This window comes from Ictalurus punctatus, chromosome 25, assembly GCF_001660625.3.
Source record: "Ictalurus punctatus breed USDA103 chromosome 25, Coco_2.0, whole genome shotgun sequence".
NCBI classification, from domain to species: domain Eukaryota; kingdom Metazoa; phylum Chordata; class Actinopteri; order Siluriformes; family Ictaluridae; genus Ictalurus; species Ictalurus punctatus.
Genome location: NC_030440.2, coordinates 18,513,012 through 18,534,194, shown reverse-complemented (window position 1 = coordinate 18,534,194; position 21,183 = coordinate 18,513,012). Strand labels below are relative to the sequence as shown.

Sequence of the window (21,183 nt, the reverse complement as noted above, 5' to 3'; positions counted from 1 at the left end):
CATTACCATTATTGGTCCTTAATGGTATCCACTAGATATAACATGCCACCAATAGAAGGCAAGAAATTACCAGTAGAGACCCACAGGGACCATTAGAGTTCCCATTAAAACCATGACAAATTCTGTGAGGGTTTCTATTGTGGTGTTGTTGTTGTTTCAGCAGGGATGACTTCTGTAAATCACTGGTGAGTAATTTACCACAAAGCAAACATTTTTGCAAGTGTACCAGCTCTTGCTCTCCAGACCAACAAGGGGCAGGAACAGAATGCTCTGAAACATCATTTTGATTTCAGCTTAAAGATGCAGGAATACAGGACAGGACTCCTCCACCCACACCCACACCCACGTGCCCCACCCCCCGAGGCTTTGTGTGAGAGAGGTACCGGGGTATGTGCAGATGCAGGATGGCCTGCTGTCCATGCAGCTGAAGGTTTCCGCCCCCATCAGCCCTGCCTGCGTGCCGGATGCTCACTAGCTCACTACACCGGAGTGGCCGAGTGGAGCTGCACCTTTAACACCGCCGCCGGCCTACAGAACCGCGCATGACGCTCATCAACCAAAGAAATAAACTCATACCAGGTACGTTCTCCTCCTGTGCAGCGCGCGTTCAGTTTTATTTTTTTTTTTTTTAACCCGAGCGCGCGAGACGCCATGTCGAACCGCGCGGTCGATTTCGAATAACGGCGTGTTTGCGGAAGTGGGAGCGCTCGCGCGGGTTCAACATTACCCCGGTATGCGCAGTAAATCCACTTATCTTACACCTGCTGATCGTTTAACTCTGTTCTATCAACCCGCATTCTTTATATGTATTAAATGTATTTTTTTCACACACATGACCGTATTGTAAAATAGTACAAAATACACCGCTTGGCATCCCATCACGAGAGCTGGCGTGAAAAAATCCAAAATGGCGTCCATCTTTGTCGTTTTCACACTAGCCTGACTCGGCTAGGCTTTCAGACATTTTAAACATGAAATGCACACTGTGTAAAGTTTGAGGATATGTGTAGAAATGAAAATAGAAACAGCTGCTTGTTGTGTACTGTAAAGTGTTACTGTATAATGCTTTTACGGGGTTTCTTTTGGACTATTTTGTGCGCCGCTAGCTTAGCCCGGTTACCGGCCACGTCAAGGCGGTGGGGGAAGGGGGACAGGCCGGAAGTGGGGGCGTGGCCTAGCGGATGCTCGTGCGGTGACGTCACGTCGATGTCGTCAAGAGAATTCCCCCGTTTACTTCAGTGGGCTTTTTGAAAGGACTTTTAATAATGAATGTCACATGTTAAATGATATTTAATAATAAAAACAAAACAATATTGATGTTTTAGCTGTGTTCAAAGAAAATGCCCGGATTAAATAGTGATGCATGATTTGTCCAGATTGATATTTTTGCATCTTCTGGTCATTTTAAAAGCCTCACAGAAGTAAATTAATGTGATGAGAGGTTCAGAGTTTATTAGATTTACTGCAGAGCCTGAGATGCAGAACAGCAGTGGAATTATGGGAAAAATTTATTCTCCAACATCGATTGAATGAGTCTAGACACAAGCCTTGTTCTGACTGGATTCGTTTTACATGAGGATGGAGGTGAATAATGTAATTATTACCTTATATACACACTATACAGCCAAAAGTATGTGGACTCCTGAACATCACACCCATGTGCAGTTCTTCCATAAAGTGTTTCCACAAAGTCAGAAGCACACAGTTGTATAGACTATCTTTGTACACTGTAGCATTATAATTTCCCTTCACTGGAGCCAAGAGGCCCAAACACTGTTCCATGAAGACATGGTGTGTTAAGGTTGGACGAAGGTGGAAGAACTCCACTGAACACCTTTGGGATGAACTGGAACTGGAGCCTTCTCTACATCCCAACATCAGTACCTGACTTCAACCTCACTAACGATCTTGTAGCTGAATGATCACAAATCCCCACAGCCACGCCCCAAAATCTAGTGCAAAGCCTAACGCACGTTCATGCGATGGTCTGGGGTTCACATACTTTTGGCCGTATCATGTACAACGTGCAGTAGAAATAACCCCAGGTAAAATATGAGGTAAAGATCGCATTACATCCTGTGAGAAAAGATGTTTTCTTTGCTGTACAGTTGCTCCAGGAAGCACTCGCTCATTTAAAAAAAAAAACGTTTAAATGCTTAAGAATAAAATATAAACGCTGTTTAAAATGTCAGAGAAACAGTGCTTCCGGTAAGCTATTGAATTCGTAGCACAGTACAAAGTGCATGTAAGTCACGTGACCATAACTATTGATCACACCTGGCCACGCCCCCTTACAACAGGTGCTTATAATAAAGATCCATCCAGTCAGTTTGTATTAAAATGAGGTGTGTGTAGTGCGAATGGAATTATTAATGTGACGATCATGTGTAGTGTTTATTTAGTTTTGCCGTGATTGTGCATTCTGTCAGCTTGCGCTCTGGTCTGTGTTTCTACAGTGCTGGGATGTCACTCGTGCTTCAGGTAGGCGACACGCCCCTGTGCCCTCTCCCTCATCCTAACCCTCTCCGGTGTATCTGGATAACGTGTGGTCTGTTGGGTTAGAGTTGTGGTGTGGTAGTGTGTTTATGGTATGTGTTAGTGTGTGAGTGTGTGTGTGAGTGAGTGAGTGATTAAAGTTAATGGTCAATCAGATCATTTCCATTATGTTAAGTCACCAGTCTTAACATGAAATGAGTGAAATTAACAGACATGTTGCTTTGTCTTGAAAATAAACCTCCAGAAGAGGATTATTTTCCTACAACAGGACGTGTTTTATTCCTCTTATACCACAGCAGTTTGCCAACTATTGCTATTTCTTATTTAAAGAACGTCAGCAGCTATAAACAGTCATTCTCTTACCAGCCTTCCTTTCTCTCTCTCTCTCGTGAATTTAATAAGACGAAAGTTTGTCATGTTACTGAGAAACCGCAAGGCATTAATGTTAATTAAACTTAAACTTAACTTAAACTTACATTTACTTACAGAAAAGTTCACCATATTAAGATTACACGCGTCTTTTAATCAGTTTATGTGGAGCATCGGCTGTACAGGTCCCTCTGAACCAGCTGTTACTATAGAAACGATAACGTATTAGAGCACGCGCATTAATATAAACCTGCGATGTGCAGCTGCGCCACTGCCAGCGCTGCTGTTATAGGAAACGAATCAACACCTTCTGACCAATCAGAGTACAGAATCCCACAGCACTGTGGTATAAGCAGTTATATGACCGTCTTCAAAACATTACGGCGTCGCCGTGACCGTGGAGAGTCACGTTTCTTGTTTCCTGAGCATTGTGGGTCGGTACTCCTGGTGAAAACACGTTTGCAGAAAGTCAAGTCTGAATAATAAGTTCGATTTACACCGATCTACTGTAGATACGAACACGCAGACACCTGATCTGTTGCTGTTGTCTGTGAATTGCGTTTCCAACTCCAGAATTATTGGCACTCCTCAGGAGAATGGGCATAAATGTCATTCATATTTAGCAAATAAATCCCAACGTGAGTGATGTTTTGAGCTTTTGGGGTGCTGTATGTTTTTATTTTAACACAGTACTGGTTTCAAAATATTTGGCACCCTTGCCGTTTGGGGTCTCTTTTGTAGTGCTTAACGTGATTTAGGATAAAAGATCCATCTATGGGCAAGTCGTAACCTTCTGGCAGAGGCAACCAGGTTTAAGGATTAAATGACCTGGTACCTTCCAGAATTCACGACGACGCCATCAATCTTTACAAGAGCCCCAAAGCGTCAGTTATCCACTGCCATGTTGTACAGCGGGTTTCCTTGTAGTTCATGGCCAAGACGTTTGATTTTGATCTAATCTGATCACAAGCACGAATCCAGTTGTTACTCCACTGAGGTTCGGTAAAGTTCAGGAGCTGTGTTTTTGGGTGTTTTCTTACGGAGGACTTCTTTTGTGGGGTCACGTGATGCAGGCGGTAAGGTTAGACGTGCACTTGTGAGCTCCTCAGGCTAGCTTTGTTGATAATCCTTCATTAAATATTCCAGTTTATAAGGTTTGTTTTTGATTGATGACCAATTTAAAAGACATTACTGCTTATGGCGGTATGTAACGTGCGTCGGAAAGGTCGGAAACCACAGCTGAGCAGTAATACCCCCAAAGCTAACACAACTCGACGCACTAGCAAACGTGGCTGGCGATCCGGGAGGCGAAATTTCATTGCAAGCTCTCTGGAAGGAGAGCAAAGCCAGCAAAGAGCTTCTTCTGTGCCACTCCTCCATTTTGTTTTAATGAGCACAGTGACTTAATGGTGTCAGTAATTTTGTCGTATGTTTCTGTTGTTGTTAAAAAAGGAAAAACCTGTTTACTTTTGTTAGAAAGGTAAACTCTGGACACTTAACACTGTTTATAGTACACAGTTATAGAAGAGAGAGGATTTATAATCGCACTATCCGGTGTCACCCAGATGAGGATGGGTTTCCTCACCACAGACGCCTCTGGCTTGCTCATTAAGGATTAGTCTAAATCGATATCTGTATGGAGATTTCTGTGAAGCTGCTTCATGACAATGTACGGATTGCTAAACGCGCCATACAAATAAAAGTTGAGTAGAATCACATTTGTCATTCTCTTGAAGGGTGCCAATAATTCTGGAGTTGACCATAATGTTCCTGGGTAAAGATGGCAATGGTTTTTGGTGGCGATGCATCAATACCACGTACACGTACATGTTTTTTTCCTGTGCTTGCGTTGTAGGAAGATGCAGTTTGCAGTCTGCTTTGCTTTACTCATTAATCAGGAAGTACGTCCAGACCGTCGTGTTGTTCGTTGCTGCGGATTACCTCACGTAGTATCACCTGGTATTGGATGTTGGAATGGAAGTTGGTGTATATGAGCACCCATACCTGATACCAGTACTGATGGGTACTGATGCCTCCGTAGATGCTGGTAACACTAAATACTCGGTTCATTAAACACACAGAGTCCCTTGCTTCCCTTTAACCTGTTTCTTGTTTCCCGTCCTGTCCGAATGTAGCTTTATTATGCATTAATCTGTCTTGCTTTTCTGTCTCTGTTTGGCATTTGAAGATTTGGTTTGATTAGAGCATTAAAAATTGTCCAAATATGTGACCTATAATGAAGGTTTTACTTTCTTTCCCAGGGTAGACATGTTCTCCAAAGGCACCAAGCGCAAGTTTCCCAGCGATGACGATGAGATGTCGGACGAGAGCCTGGCCAGCGCCAAGGTGTCCTCGTCGTATAGTCTACAGCGCCAGTCTCTTCTGGACATGTCCCTCATCAAGCTGCAGCTCTGCCACATGTTGGTGGAGCCCAACCTGTGCCGCTCTGTGCTCATCGCCAACACGGTGCGGCAGATCCAGGAGGAGATGACCCACGACGGCAGCTGGGTGGTCACCGAGGCCTTCTGCAGCGGGACCCAGGGCCCTTCCGAACGCCTAGTGGCCACCGAGGTGCTCTGCCGGTCACGAGAGCAGGAAGCCGAGCCTAAGCTCTTCTCGGTTATCAGCTACGAAGGAATCAGCCGCGAGGAAGAGGTTGTGGCGGACGAGACGCTGTGTTCGGTCTCGGTGCACGACTCCGCCTCTGACGTGTGTCTCTCGGAGACCTCGCGTCGTTGCTGGGACGAGACCGAGGACTCCCCGGAAAGCTCCAGGCTTGGTCCAGGAGACGACGAGGACGACGAAGACGAGGATGAAGATGACGAACAGGAAAGTTCCTCCAGGGAGGATCCGAAGGCAATGGGGCAGGTTTTCGGAACGTTCGAGATCAAGAACGGTGCCTCGGGTCCGGACTCGGCTCTCGAGGAATTGTTCTCGGACGTGGATGCGTCGTATTACGACCTCGACACCATGCTCACGGGCATTCAGAGCACGGCGCCCAAGATGGGTCCGTACGACCTGCTGGACAGTTTGAGTCCCTCTCACACGCCGACGTCTATAAACTCGCCGTCAAACTGCCGCTCTGATCTTAACGAACTGGACCACATCATGGAGATCATTGTCGGCTCTTAGACGAGAGGCGGCTCTGAGACTAGTACACGTTTTCCTCTTAATGTTTTTTCTACCTGTTGTGGAAGTTCAGTCTGCAGTCCTTTCAGGGAAAGGAGTGTGTGTCTTCTAAAGAATGGCCTTGATTTTATGAGCTGACTAGTTACCCTTTATATGTGTGTCCCCCCCCCCCCCCCCCCCCCCTTTGTCTTTTTTATTTTTATTTTTATTTTTAATTTTTTTAATTTATTTCTTTATTGCGTCCATTAACACTACATACAGGATGGAGTGCAGAGCCAGATGTATACAAAAGATATTTTCATAAAGATGAAATTGCCTAACTGTAAAATGACAAATATATATTTTTACAATAGATACTGCTTGTTAACTGTTACAGTGCACTCGTCATCGGTTTCCAACATTATGGTTCTAAACAGATTCGCAAATCGGTGGACGTCATGTTGTGGCTTTTTTTTTTTTTTTTCCTTATCCCTTTCGGGATTCAGAAATGGCAGTAAGAATACAGCAATGCATGACTTATTTTTATTGTAACACACTTTTAGGTGCATTTTGGCACCCAGCGTATTTTTCCCATCAGTATCTGGGCAAATCGTCAGCCTGTATTTTAATATTAGAAGTCATAGTGTTCTTTTATTTGTTTTATCGACAAATGAAGAATGATGGGGGAGGGGCCGCCCCATTCTATATAGTGACTTTTAATTTATTTTTATTTATTTGTTGCAAACTTTACATGTTGAGTGTTGGCTTTGGTCAAACTCAGGGCAGAAGAGACTTCACGGGCCTGATTCACCCCAAATCCTTCAACCAGTAGTACATTTTAATTTAACGCGTTTTATTATTTTGTCGGTTTTAAAGCCTTCGATGTGTGCAAAGGGCCGTCGTGATGCATTATGTCCCACTATTTTGATGCACATCTACAGATCTAAGGATAACATAATTCAGTCGTAGCTTTATTTTCGGCTGCCTTTCGTTATAAAGTCTCTGATCAGGTAAAGAAATCCTGAATCTGATGTCGTGTTTTGCAGCCTGCTGTCTAAACGCAGCCTCGTAATGAGCTGTACACTTTCTCTGATCCTATGCATTGAGTGTCGCAATACACTTCCTATGCACAAAGTGTTCGAGCACATTTTAAAGTACAGTATTGACTTTAACTTTGTATTTTTGACCGTCAGAAAGAGGACAGGGTTTCAACGATTGTCTTCCTATTTACAGAAACTTCAATTCAGTCATCGATTCTGAAACCAGTTCTTATAGTTAAAGAAAAACGTTAAAAAGACGATTACAGTACATTTAATTTGAGTGGATGTAATTCCTCTCTGCTTTACGTCGGTTTCATTTTTAAGTATGATATAAGTCTAGAGTAGAGCATAAAAAACATTTTATATGTGCATTGTAGCATTTTTATAACATTTTTAATAAAAAAAGCACAAATTCAACCTGTTTTGCTGTGTGGTTTGTTGAAAATGCATTTTATTCAGGATATACATGATTGAAATTAAAGAATTACATTATTTTTATTCATTTACAATGACATTTTACATTCATAACGGCAAGTTAGTTCCAGTTCTCACTTATGTTATAGCAGCTATAAACAGTCCTACCCTCTCCAGCCTCTCGCTCTTTCTTTCTTAAGACAAAAACACAGCTTGTCATGTTGCACAGAAACCGCAAAAGATGTCGGAAAACTTGGTTACAGCTTTAACTGCCTGTCACATTTTGTTGACGCTGGAGACTCCTTCCATAAATGTTAAACAAACATCTCCTTACATAAAGCTTCACATCGACCATTGCACTCGTTCATTTTTCATCCGTCTCCATGCAGCGTCTGCTGTATTATACCTGCGAACGAGCCGTTACTATAGCAACGATAATGCGATACTGTAAAAATTGTGATTACTTCTGTCAGAGCTGCTGTAGAAAACTAACCTACACCTTCTGACCAACGAGAGTACGGAAATCAGCAGCTCTGGGGTGTAATATTCTTTAGCTTGTTGTATAGTCAGAATGCGAAGAGATCTGTTGAGGCGATCGCTGCTTTCAGACCAGTTTGATCAAAACAATTAACCAAATATTTCCTTATAACACTGTGGCTAGTACAGGACCAGGAATGACCTAGATGATAAACCGCACGATACACTTGCAGATCGCGGTTCAAGTCGTGAGAACTCATGGAAAGACATGGAACAGAAACCAACTAGTCACTTTTTTAAAGCTAAAACATCATTTTTAATAGTAATAATGTAATATAAAACAAGACATATGTCGGGAATATTAACATTTTAGTCAGTTGTGGTTTGCGGTGGTAGTTTAATAATAAAATACTTAATAAAATAATACAATTACACTTTATTTGTGATTAGCATTGAGTGCTAACTTCCAGGATTTCTGCCATATTGACCCCCCCATGTTCACGAAGCTCCGCCCCCAGGATCTTTAACAAGTATTCCAGACCGGAAGTCACTTTTTCAAACTGATTTTCTCAGCCACTTGTGCTGAGGCCACGGATTAAAGCCTTTTTTTTTTGTATGTTTACACATATACTCATTCATAAATCTTCCAGGTTATTCATATAAGTAAGAAATTTATATAAATAGTACAAATAATAATTAAAAAAAACAACAACAGCATGACTATTACACCTTTAAAGTCGTGAGTACTACAAGAGATGACGTATGAGTTACGTCAGAGCTCCTACGCCACCATTTAAATCTCCAGCCCGGGCTTCGAGGAAAAGAAAAAGATGTCTGTTTTACTGGTTACAGAGAAAACAGCTGCGCTAGGGTTGTGTATTGCATCTAAATATACATGTTTATATGCGTTTCGTTTACTTTCTTTTTTTGTTTTAAACTGAATTATCTGTGCGGTGAACAATCACGTGGTCAAGCCTGTAGGAAGAACCTAGCGACCAATCCGAAAAGAGTCGTGAGGCGAGCAACCAATTACACGCAGTTACTAGGCGGGCTCGAGATACGATTGAGCCAATCAGCGCGGGGCTAAGATTTCAGTCGGCCAATCAACGCTCTCCCATCTGACGAGCGTCAATCAGCTGGGCTGTTTTTCCCGGAGCTTCTCGCATACACTCGGAACAAGTTCGGTGCTCGGCGGCGTTCCGGCTCCGAGAGGAATGTTTGCAGCTCAAGTTTAGCGAGAAATAAAATAATAATTAAATATATATACATATAGAAAAAAAGGAAGTTCTGAAAAGCTTTTATTTAACCGTAAGGATGTAGCGACTAAACCGACAACCTCGGGCTGATTAGTTTTACTTTTACACCGAGATAACCAGCGGACTTTAATTCATCGCGCGCGCCGTCGGAAGTTTTATATCGCGAGTGAACCCGGTTTAAAGAAACATGGTATGGGACAAAGGGAGATTTTATCATTGAATGCGTCCATGAAAGGTAAGGCAACTTCTCTGTGTCGACTGGACGTGGATTCTGTGCTGAAGAAGGAAGTTGAACCCGGCCAAGGAGATGCCCTTTCCTCAGCAAGGTAAAAATACCATCGACATGTATTCATAAATATAGACAGAAAAACACTCAAACTGGTAATCACACGAAGAGAAGTAACTCCAGCCGTTAACACGGACCCGATTAAAGGTGTTCGCGTTAACACGTCAGGTTTTAAACCGATGCAGAAACGCGTCTCGAGCCCGGTGATATTGTGGAGTTAGCTAGCCTGGTTAGCTCTCTACGGCTCGCGCGTTAGCCGTTATAACGTTCTCTGCGCGCGAGCCGGCGCACTTCGTCGCTATTTTCGCGTTTAATCCGTTCAACTTTTAACATTTCTCTCCTTTACGTCGCCGTTAAACCGCACACAAACTACACAGACGTGTGTTTAACGTCCAGAAGAAAACAAAAACAAACCCGTGTTTCAGCTCCCATGTGTGAGTCCACGCAAATGCGTCAGTGTGTTGCGTAACATGGCGCTTCAAAATGTATATAAATAAACAAATAGATTGATTAAAGTTCACTTATGGGATCGGTTAACTTTTTTGTGCAGTTGAAGTTAAAATTTTTTTACTACTAAGTCATTTTTAGTGCTGGAGCGAGGTGGTCGGGGGGATCTATCTATCTATATCATATCGCGATACTTGACGAGATTTTCACGATCTCCGATATATCGTTGGATTCTGATTGGTCAGAAGGTGTTGATTGATTTTCAGTATTGTGAGAGCTCTAATACTTTATCATTTGTAAAGTACTGGACTTGTACTGCAGCGTGCCACATAAACTGATTAATTTTTTTAGATATGGTGATTTATTTATTTTTAATATACAGTGAAAGGTGGAGCTGTAAGTTTGAGTTGTGCTCCGTCTTCAGGACAGACTGCATTTTCTCAACAACATGACAAACTGCGTTTTTATTTTCCTTTTTTTGCTCTTATTAACTTAATGAGGTAAAACGAGAGGCAGGTGAGGGAACGTCTGTTTATAGCTGCTATAACGTAAGTGAGAACAGGAACTGACTTGTTTCATGGACAGTGTGAAAGGCATCCATTTGGCGATTAAAAAAAGTATGATGTGGTGGTTTATCACTACAAATTAGAAGTACAACCACTGTTATTAGTTACAGTATTGAGATATATAAGAGCAGCTTTAAGTTATAATATTTAATAGTCACACTGTTAAACTTCAACATGGTGACTAATTTCCTGTCTCACCGCTCTGACTCACTGCTGTCTCTTATTCTATCACCTCTGCCCATATAAGGACTTCCTGCTTGTCTGCATCTGCCTTCTCGTTGGCTCCTTACAGAAGGTTTGCTAGACCTTTCTCCGCCCCTCCCTCCTTCCCTTCCCTCCCCCTCTCCCTCCCCCCGCCCGCACTCGCTCTTCCCTCTCTTCAACTTGTCCTGCTGTCACGCAAGCTTTTCCGAGTCGTGTCGTCCTTCCTCTTTTCACACACGATTGTTTTTGGGTGCTGTAGCGAGATCTCATGCCAGCTCTTTCCATCACGTTCTGCTCCACGTTTCGTTCTCTGACTGGACGGGTCAATAAAGATAATCAAGATGGTGTTAGACAGGTCGACGATGCCGATCCGAATGTACTGTGCTGTACGTAACGTGTCTAATAATCAGCTTACGACACCATCGCCCACCTAATTCATCGTTTGAATCTGTGGGTAAAAGGTTGTGTGTGGTTTTTAAACGTAACCGTGCGCTGGGATATCGGTGTGACGGACGCACCGGATCACGTTTTTCCGCACGGCAGGTGACTATCACGTAGTTTCACATCGCCGGTGTTTAATAGATTCAGACATCACGTAAGATGAAAATATAAATCTGACATGGCTGGTCTGATCTTACTCGTGATGTGACATGTCTGATCTTATCTCTATAAGTTCCTCAGGTAAAGTTTTAACTCGTTCAACAGATACTTTCAAGTCAGCTGCAACGCATGTTGAATATCGGCGTCTGATTGGTCAGAAAGCGGTATGATGAAATAAGGAGCGTTTACGGAAGGAGTCTCCAGTGTCTGCGCTTTGTAACAGTCAGAAGTTTTCCACCATCTTCAGAACGTTTAAAAGAGAGCCTGGTCAGGATACGACCGGATGTTTATAGCTTCTGCAGCGCAATTGAGAGCTTTATTTATAAACGTAACTATAAATGGATAAAAAGTGTGACGTGTCATTATTTAATAAATACAAGATTTCCAATGCCAAAATTGCTGTGGTGTAAGAGGAAGAAAGCACTTCAGGAACGCGCTGTTCTGGGAAAATAATCGACTCCACCACGGTAACACAGACTCCGCTTCATCAGCTCGATTATCTTCTGTAGACAGCGTGTAGCCATGTGTTTGAGAAGAGGAGAACTGAAAAGGACAGCGTGTGATCATCATAAAGGCTACTTCCTGTTCCTTTCGTGTAAAGAAACAGGAAGCTTTGTGAAGTCAGCTGTAGGTAACTTAAGTCCAGTCTCAGTGATAAACCCACACTGCTCTGAGTGGAATATATCTTTTGTGCGTCTTTATTTATTTACTTCCTTTTTTTAAATTTTTTTACTTGAATTGGCGAAACCACAATTGTAAATAGTTTTGCACGGTCCTTCACAGCGATGTTTGTTTGTTTTGTTTGTTGGTTGGTTGGTAAACAAGACCTTTTTATCTGTACTCGTGAATCGAAGAGGGCTTTGTCTGAACGTGAGCTGCAATGACGACACGGGACGCGGCTGCGGAAAACCTGCGTCCGTGTTGAAAAATCGCCGGTTACTCCGAATATTACGGACTTTGCTTGATTTTGCGTTCATTTCTGAAATCGTGAAATCCAGGAGGGACCGTGACGACCCGCTGTGCTGCCTGCGACCGTCCAGTCCGGCGCTTTCACAGCAGGTGGAGGCCGCAGGGACGATGAGCATACTTTCATCTTTCTCTTTCATGTAGGATATGATGCGTGTATATACACACACCTGGTGAATTTTATATACGCAGCCTGCTCGTCCGTCCCTGCCGGATTAAACAGGATGTAGAACCAGCTGGAAGCATGTGAAGATGTTCTTCAAACGAAATGGTGTCTCGCTTCATTCTCGGACGGAACGTTTGTGATATCACGTGAGGTGCGACTTTTGTGAGAGGGTTCCTTGTGTTCGACGAGCGAGCCGGGCCAAGCAGAGTCTGCACGCCACTCAATCTCCATCCTCTCGTCTGTTGCCGTTGCCATGGCGAACACACCGGAGAGACCAATCTAATGGTGGAGTCTCAATTTAGATCACAGCCCGAGCTCCATCCCCACACACACACACACACACACACACACACACACACACACACACACACACTTTTCAGTGTTTCAGGCTTACTGCCGCTGTAGAATAATTGGGTGGAGGTATAGGGCTGTATACTCTATAGGTATAGCTGGAGACCAACTTTCTGCTCCACTGAAACTGCATTTAATTTCAGCCCTGAAGCTTTTACACAACTGTCATTTACACACATTCATCTAAACTTCAGACTTTAACATCTGTACACTTCTGGAGCTTTCAGGAAACATTATTATTATAATTATTATTATTATTACTATTATTATTATTATATGTATAGATCACATATACACATGCTTTCCAACCAATAATTAATCATAATAAAGGTGGTGTATTAATTTACATTAACTTGTATATATTATTTGAACATATGCTCCGTAGATGACGACAGACCTGCCTTTTTTATTATTATTATTTTTTAGAATTTTTTACTTCGTCACACAAGGTATATGAACATGAAAAGAAAAAAAACCGGACACACACATGCAAATATCATGAACATTTGAGTTTTGATATTCCAGACATGCTCGAGACTTTCTTATCCGCCGCTGTGTGAGAGATACACTCACTCGTCGTGTTTGCATACAGCATTCCCTTCAAGTTTATACGGATCGAAAGTATTGGCACCGCATCGCTCTTGCTTGCCCGGTCTTGCTATGTTTAGTAGTTCATGACGCGGAGGCGCCAATATTTACGGATTATCTGTAGCATTTATGATTTTAAAAATAGTCCAAATTCAAATAAATTTCCCTGAAATGTGATTGACTGAAGGGGACAGGACGAGAAACGTCGCCGTGTAAGTTGATGCGTCTGGGTTTGTGAGCTGAAAGTAGCAGTAACTGTTCAGTAGTGAGGTTTTACACCAGCGTACACTAAAGGGTTTTGTGATGATGTTGGGGTTTTTTCCCCCTCTGCATGCGTGTTGGTACTTCTGCATTATAGACTGACGTTTGCTCTCTGATTATTTGCGTAGCGGATTAGTTGAGCTTGCTGGTGAGAACACGAAGGCGAGGCTCCTCAGGGCTTCTGTGGTGTCTGCAGTGAAGCACTGAGCGGTGCAGTCTGCGGTCGGAGCTGTGGGGGATGATGATGATGATGATGATGATGATGTCTTCCTGCTGTGTGCAGCAGTGTGATGGATGGAGGAGGCTGATCCGCCCACGCTGCCGAGAGGGGTGGACAGCCTCGACCGTTTCCCCCACTCCTCCATACACACGCTGTAGCTACCGGTGTAATACTCACGCATGTTTACTAGAAAAACAGAGCTGTGTATACGCAGAGGATGATACCATCTCCTCAGGCCAGAGAGTAGAAGATGGTTTATATGTACGAGGAATAATCAGTACTGCGCTGCTTATTGTTACGCCTCAACACCTCACGCCAGCACAGCGGTGTTTATCCTGGAGGCTCGAACTCCGTTACACATTAGATTAGATTTTAATGGCATAACGCTGATGTGATTCAGCAGAGTTACTGTCACCACACCGGAGCTGATTTATTTCCCCATAACCACACATCCCCCGGTGTTTTATTCCTCTTATACCACAGCAACATGTCGACGATGGCTATTTGTTAAATGGATAAAAAGTATGATCTCTTAATGTTGTCACTGACGTTATAGCGGCTATAAACGGCCGTTCCATCACGAGCCTCCATCAAGACCGGGGGGGGGGGGGGGGGAGAAAAAGGCTTGCTGTGAAAGCACATCACGTAAAGCTGCTACAAAGCACTGACGCTGGAGACTCCTTCCCTAAATGTCTCCTTAGAAAAGGAAAACGTCAGCATATGTTTATTGTTGGAGGCGTGCATCCTGTACAAGTCCCCGTGAGTGAGCCGTTGCTATAGAAACGATAACGTATTAGAACGAGCGCGTTAAGTAATACAAACCTATACTCAACACCTTTTGACCAATCAGAATCCAGGATTCACCAGCGTTGTGGCGTGACCGATTGTTCATGTTTTCTCTCTCTCTCGCTCTCTCTCTCTTTCTCTGTAGGTACGGTCTGGGCCGTGGGGTGAAGCGTAAGCTGAGCGAGTGTGAGGAGCCTGCGCTGGATCTCCCGTATCCACAGCAGAGGCAGCTGGTGTTGGATCTGTGCCTGGACAAACTGCAGAGCTGCCAGCAGCATGCCGAGCCCAGCCTTCACCGCTCCGTGCTGCTGGCCAACACTCTGCGCCAGATCCAGCAGGAGATGAGGCTGGAGGGTGGAGACGCTCCGCCTCCCACTTCACCTTCTCCGTTTCCTCCACCCACCCCACGCCACGTCCCCGAACTCCCGGCTGTATCTGTAGACGCCTCGCCTCTCCTTCTCTCTGGACCCATGTCCGCGTCATCGTCTTCATCATCTTCCCTGACGCTTGCTGAGGATGTCCAGAGTAAAGCTCCTCCTCCGGTGCTCTCGGGCGAGGCGGACACCTCGAGGTCGCCCGATTCTCTGTTCGGGACGTTCGAGATCACGAATTCCACCAGCTACCTGACGGACCTGCAGCTCGACGACATCTTTGAGGACATCGACACGTCCATGTACGACCCGTCGGAAATCTCGGTCCTGGCGTTTTCCGCGCCGAGGGAAGACGCACTGAAGAACCTGTCGAACCTGCAGCTCTGCCTGGCTGACCTCAGCGACCTCGACCACATCATGGACATCCTGGTGCGCTCGTGATCCGCCCGAGCCCCGCCCGAGCCCCGCCCGCTTCAAGCCATCTTCGTATTTACACTGAATGAAACTTTAGATTTTTTTAAAAGCTTTTTTTTTATATTAATGTAGTTAAATCTATTTTTATACAAAGAACTGATATTTATAATTGAAAAAAAAACTCATCTCTCACACACACACACACACACACTGTAGGATGCACATAGCTATTTTCCTATTTAAGCAAAGATTCGTATATGCAGGGAACGAACATGACGAGTATTACCACTGACGCTTATTTATAATGAACTTTCTATTTAAAAAAAAAAAGGATCGCTGTTGAAGAGCTTTTATTTAATTTTTATGAACTGATCCTGTGAGTATTTCTCAATCATTATAATATAACGCGTGTATTTTATCAGTAATTATGACTGATCATGACTGATCATGACATGCGCGCGCACACACACACACACACTCGCACTACCTCTCAAAATCCAAGAGCAATCTGCCTCTTTCTTTCGTTTCTACTTATTCTTTATCCAGAAACGTTCACATGTCACTCCCAGTCTGCTCTGAAAGATCCGGTTCTTCTTCTTAAGGGACAAAGAACTACATTTTGTGTGTGTGTGTGTGTGTGTGTATAACATTTTTCCCCCCACCGTCAGACCCCATTATAAACTTTAGTGCCTACAAACGGAGGATGAAGACTAGAGGACTAGCGATGGTGGATGTGCACACTGGACACACACGCTCGTTCTTTCTGTCTTTTCTAATCTGATTGGTTTATTTTTTTTACTCCTCAGTAGAAATCCCAGTCTTCTAAATAAGCCATGTTTGCAGATGTTTGTACACGGTCTGCTCTGACACTACAGAATCATTCTGGATGTGTGAACACGGTTCAGGCTGAATCCGGTCCTCGGATCTGCAGCCTCCAGCTCGGAGACTTTATACCACGTACGAAGCAGTTCGTGCGACACGTTTTATTAAGTTTGATCTTTTCCACGGGACGGTGTGGTACGGTAGCTGGTCTCGTATTTAATCGTTTGCTGTTTGAGTCGTTCTGTAAAAGAACAACGACAGGAAAAAAAACAGTACGCAAACTGCATTTGGTTCCTCTTCTTACACGGTGTGAACAGGGACGTGTGGGCGGAGCTAGAAATAATGCAGACCATCGATTGGTCAAGTGAACGTATCCTCCATTTTTCTGCACGATGTAGAAGGAAGTGTTCTTTATTTTTAAACGCAGTTGAGTGTTAAGGGTGTTGCTCAGCAGTGGTGGCGTGCCGGTGCTGGGATTTGAACTCGCAACCTTCTGATCAGAAAGCTAATGTCTTATCTACTGAGCTTTTATTTTATTTATTTACCCTACACTAGTGTTTTCTTCTCACGGGTATTTGATGCTACTTAACAGTCCGTACAGGATTCCAGAGCGTTTGTGTGATCGTTGCAGCTGAAAATGTTTGAGTTTACTGCGGCTTTAAAAAAAAGTTTACTTGAGTTGGCGAAATCGCGATCGCACGTAATAGTTTGCTGGTAATGACGTGGTGGTTTATCACTACAAATTAGAAGTACGACCACTGTTATTAGTTACAGTATTGATTGATATATAAGAGCAGCTTTAAGTTATAATATTTAATAGTCACACTGTTAAACTTCAACATGGTGACTAATTTCCTGTCTCACCGCTCTGACTCACTGCTGTCTCTTATTCTATCACCTCTGCTGGTAAACGAGACCTTTTAGCTGCGCTCATGTTCGAAGCACGTGAATGGAAGAGGGCTTCGGCTGAGCGCGCGGCGTGATGTCACATGACGCACCTTGGCCGAAGTGTGTGGTGATTTTGACGGACTGTAGATCTGTTTAATCTTCATTTCCAGTCAAAATATTCAGCCTTTTCTTCTCTTTCCGGCAAAAACCAGAAGTGAAATTCTGGTGCGTCCTTAAATTAACATATTGAATTGATGTTAGCTGTATACATGTCTAATGTTGGCTAAATCAAACGAATCGATGGGTTTTATTTGAACTCGAAACCGGGAACGCATCGACGCCGCGTCTTTCGAGCTGGAAAATCACGACGTGATTGCTAATGCCAGACAACAGGGAGGGGCGGGGCTTCCAGAGGTCATCAGTTCATATCGGTGAATTCTAAACACGTACGCATCTGTCGATCGTTCCGGGTTCATGGCAGTTAGCTAGCTTTTAATGAAGATCGCTCTTCTGGTGCACTTCCGAGCGATCATTCATTACAGCGGACTGCGACGTTGAAATGCGCAGCTCCTTCACAGAACACGTGACGGTTAGCAGGTCTGATATTGGCAGCTTTGGCTTTAATACCACCGCGACAAACTCGCTGTATCTCGAAAGAACCAAAAAAAATTTGAGCTAGTCTCCGCCCCTAAACCCTGCTTAGAAGCTCCTCACACTTTTATGGATAGTCCCGGATTCAGAGTAGCGACACGGTCCTGTGGAAAAGTGCTGTTTGAGAGGACGGGGGTGTGGATGATGTGGGTGCGGTGTTTATCCTGAGAGAGGAGATGGAGATGGTCAGGGGGGAAGGGAGAGAGGAGGAGGAGGAGTTAAAGCCTGAACACTGTCGCATGGATGGAGGAAGTTGTGGAACAGGCTGCACTGAAGTGTGTGTGTGTGAGAGAGAGATTGAGAGAGAGAATGTTAAGCCCAACCCCCACGAATGAGGCTTCATGCCTTGTTTTCCCCTCTCAACCAATCAGTCTGGTTTGGGGGTGGAGCTTCATGTTAAAAAAAAAAAAAAAAACGCCCTTCAGCTCAGGACTTGCCTGCTGAACTACAGTATCTTCATGTGTAATGCTGAGAATCCTGCAGCTCTCTCTACGTCTATCTGGTTGACGATTCCGTTTGGATTTAAAACAATGCAGGAACAGATTTTTTATTTTTTATTTTATTAACACTCCTCTTTTAGTAAGGCCTTTCCCATCTTCCTTCAGCTCAGGCTCACAAACATCCTCCTCCTCCTCATGGCTGTCATGAGGCAGAAACCTGACCCCACTCGAGTTTACACTCCTGTCCTGAACTGAAGGTCCTGCGCAAAACCAGACAGCAGACGTGAGATCACCTGCTTGCTCTGAGAACAAATCAAACCCTACAGCTTTTAAACTTGTTGTTGTTGTTGTTGTTGTGATCACACGAACATTTTGTATATATTTCTTTCTCATTTTTTTTCTTGGTCTCTTAAAGACCAAACACCGAGTGATAATTTATTGCTTTTTATTTAAGAGTGAATATTTCATTGTTTGTCATTTTGTAGCGCAGAATCTTTCACCTTAACTTCCTTCTGAGTAATAATTACATCCTGTGTGTAAATAGTTCATGAATGAAGAAGTATAAATTGTTTTATTTATATATATATATATATATATATATATATATATATATATATATATATATATATATATATATATAAGTATTTGTATGAAGTTTGAAATTGTTTAAACGGCGTATTTTATTCGGATCGTCGACCTCGGACCAGGCGGTTAATCTGGCAGCTCCTTTACACTGTTTTCACACTGAAATGATCATGATTATTATAATATTATAATAATATACACATGAGTCATAGTTATAATAATATGTCATGTCTGAAGCCTTACTGTTCTAATGTCAGTAATGTGTTGTGTTGGAAATTTACAGTTCTGTTTAACATGACATTTTGTTTTATTTAAGATCCCAGGAATTTCTATTTAATGTAATTTTATTTGATATTTTTTACCGTGACATGAATGAAGAGCAAGCTGCCTGTTTATCTCCTGAACTCCTCGGCGTGTCCTGGCACATGAAGCTGGACTGATGTACAGAGCTCGGATCTGAAAGCAGTGAAGCCGTGACTAGCTTTAAGCGTCGTATTTACAGCCTGGACGTGTTTTTAAATACGACTTTGAGTGAATTATCCTGATACAATTGTAAACTCCTGTCCCAAGTGCAATATAAACACACTCGGCGCTGTATGAGACGAGTACACCGAGCTTTACACCAGTGTGGGGTTTTTACCTGATGGACTGATGACTGCATTGTGTTTAAGTCGTAGCTCTCTGTCCTGTAAATAACAACACCGTCAGTCGTGTTCTATGCAAAACTGCTGTAGCAGATCAGTGTGTAACAAATAAAAATACTTTTAACAAAATCAGCTCTGTGTGTTTACTCCTGAACCACGGAATCAGGTTTTTTTTTTTGTTTTTTGTTTTTTTTTTTTTAATAGAGAGATAAAGGTAGATAGATCCATCTCTGTTGTTGTTGTTGTTGTTTTTGACCAATTTCTACAGTGAGGATGCCAATAACACCATGAAGAATATTCATTCATGAGAGACCAAAATAAATCAAATCTTTCTGCAAAACAAAAACATGACAACTTTAAATAGAAACTAACACCAGGATAGAAAAATCTATCAGTGATATTACTGCAAAGAAAATATATTTGGGTGGAAAAAGAAGGGAAGAATTGAATAGCTGTATTAGTACAGGCAGCGCCACCTGCTGGACCTCCTGTACACCTACAGATACACTCATGCAGACAAAGATTAAAGAAAGAAGCTGTGTGACGTCATGCTGTGTTGGGTGAACTATATACTGATGCTTTCCTTCACCACAGTTTAATTAAGTAATAATGGTGTCATTATAGTGAAATTCCTAGTGGCAAGGTGGTGAGATGGAGTAGAGTTACTGTTACCTCCCTGAATCATTTTTCTATAACAGCACATGCCGTGGTGTTTGATTCCGCTTATACTAAAGCAATTTGTCATGTCATACTTTTTATCCGTTTCTAGTTACATTTAATGTTGTGGAACATCCGTGAAACAGTTCCTTTTATCGCTTGAGTTATAGCAGCTATAAACAGTCGTTACTTCACGCAGCTTGTCATGTTACAGAGAAAGCGTAAACTCTTCTGTCCTGAAGATGTGGGAAAACTTACCCCAAAAAAAGTTACAGCTTTAACTTTATCTGACTGTTACAAAGCTCTGGCACTGGAGACTCCTTCCATAAATGTTAAATAAACGTCATCTTACAGAAAACTTCATCATATCAATGATCCCTGCTGAAAAAAACAAAACAATAGAAATTATAATGGTTTCCACTACAAATATCATTACAAACCATCAGCTGTTAACCATTAAAACCATTACCATTATTGGTCCTTAACGGTATCTACTAGACATAACATGCCACCAATAGAAGGCAAGAAATTACCAGTAGAGACCCACAGGGACCATTAGAGTTTCCATTAAAACCAATACAATTCTCATTATAACCATTAAAACCTTTACAAAGTGTTGGTTTCTATTGTCTTTTTTTTCAGCAGGGATTATACATGTTTTTTGTTTGTTTGTTTTTACAGAAGTTCCTGTGAATGAGCTGTTACTAGAGAAACAGCAGCATTACAACGATGGAGAATTACAGATCAAACACATCTCAATAAGTTAGTATGACTTGGTACAACAGCATGAACAGTAAGCTAATGTCTTGAATTAGTTAGTAAAAGTTTAACTAGGTAATTGTTTACTTAGTTATTTTAATGCTTCCCCCAGAGACACAAATCACTGATGCTTCTTTAGCACGCTAGATTTAATCTGTTTTTCCCTCCGAGTCTGTGCCGAGTGTTAACAGATGAACAGATTCAACTCCTCTGTCCTGAAGATGTCGTTGGAAAACTTGTTTACAGCTTTATCTCTGACCATTACAAAGCGCTGACACTGGAGACTCCTTCCATAAACGCTACAGAAAACTTCACCATATCAACAATAACACATTGTTAAATCTGTAGTCT

The 21,183-nt window shown here is 42.7% G+C and overlaps 2 protein-coding genes across 7 annotated transcripts; both read left to right on the top strand.

The window, feature by feature from the left end:
• The first annotated feature begins 394 nt into the window (after nt 1-394).
• On the top strand, nt 395-7,430 carry cdca4 (cell division cycle associated 4). 6 transcript variants are annotated; one of them, XM_017456556.3, is made up of 4 exons: nt 399-579; nt 2,457-2,481; nt 4,721-4,912; nt 5,127-7,430. In XM_017456556.3, exon 4 carries the CDS (start codon nt 5,134-5,136, stop codon nt 5,995-5,997), a length of 864 nt encoding a protein of 287 aa, XP_017312045.1. In that variant the 5' UTR covers nt 399-579; nt 2,457-2,481; nt 4,721-4,912; nt 5,127-5,133; the 3' UTR covers nt 5,998-7,430. The 6 variants fall into 6 exon arrangements, with proteins under 6 accessions (XP_017312043.1, XP_017312045.1, XP_017312046.1 ...); XM_017456554.3 differs by lacking the exon at nt 4,721-4,912 and having other exon boundaries at nt 395-579; XM_017456557.3 differs by lacking the exon at nt 2,457-2,481.
• A 1,430-nt stretch (nt 7,431-8,860) lies between these two features.
• On the top strand, nt 8,861-19,545 carry si:dkey-177p2.6 (SERTA domain-containing protein). Its single transcript, XM_017456057.3, has 2 exons — nt 8,861-9,486; nt 14,747-19,545. Exons 1-2 carry the CDS (start codon nt 9,353-9,355, stop codon nt 15,411-15,413), a joined length of 801 nt encoding a protein of 266 aa, XP_017311546.1. The 5' UTR covers nt 8,861-9,352; the 3' UTR covers nt 15,414-19,545.
• The last annotated feature ends 1,638 nt before the right edge of the window (nt 19,546-21,183 follow it).

Coding starts and splice junctions, on each gene's coding strand:
- si:dkey-177p2.6 (XM_017456057.3), top strand. CDS start 9,353: ATGGGACAAAGGGAGATTTTATCATTGAATGCGTCCATGAAAGGTAAG. Junction 9,487..14,746: donor GATGCCCTTTCCTCAGCAAG/GTAAAAATACCA, acceptor CTTTCTCTGTAG/GTACGGTCTGGGCCGTGGGG.
- cdca4 (XM_017456554.3), top strand. CDS start 543: ATGACGCTCATCAACCAAAGAAATAAACTCATACCAG. Junction 580..2,456: donor AAGAAATAAACTCATACCAG/GTACGTTCTCCT, acceptor GTGTTTCTACAG/TGCTGGGATGTCACTCGTGC. Junction 2,482..5,126: donor GGATGTCACTCGTGCTTCAG/GTAGGCGACACG, acceptor TTTCTTTCCCAG/GGTAGACATGTTCTCCAAAG.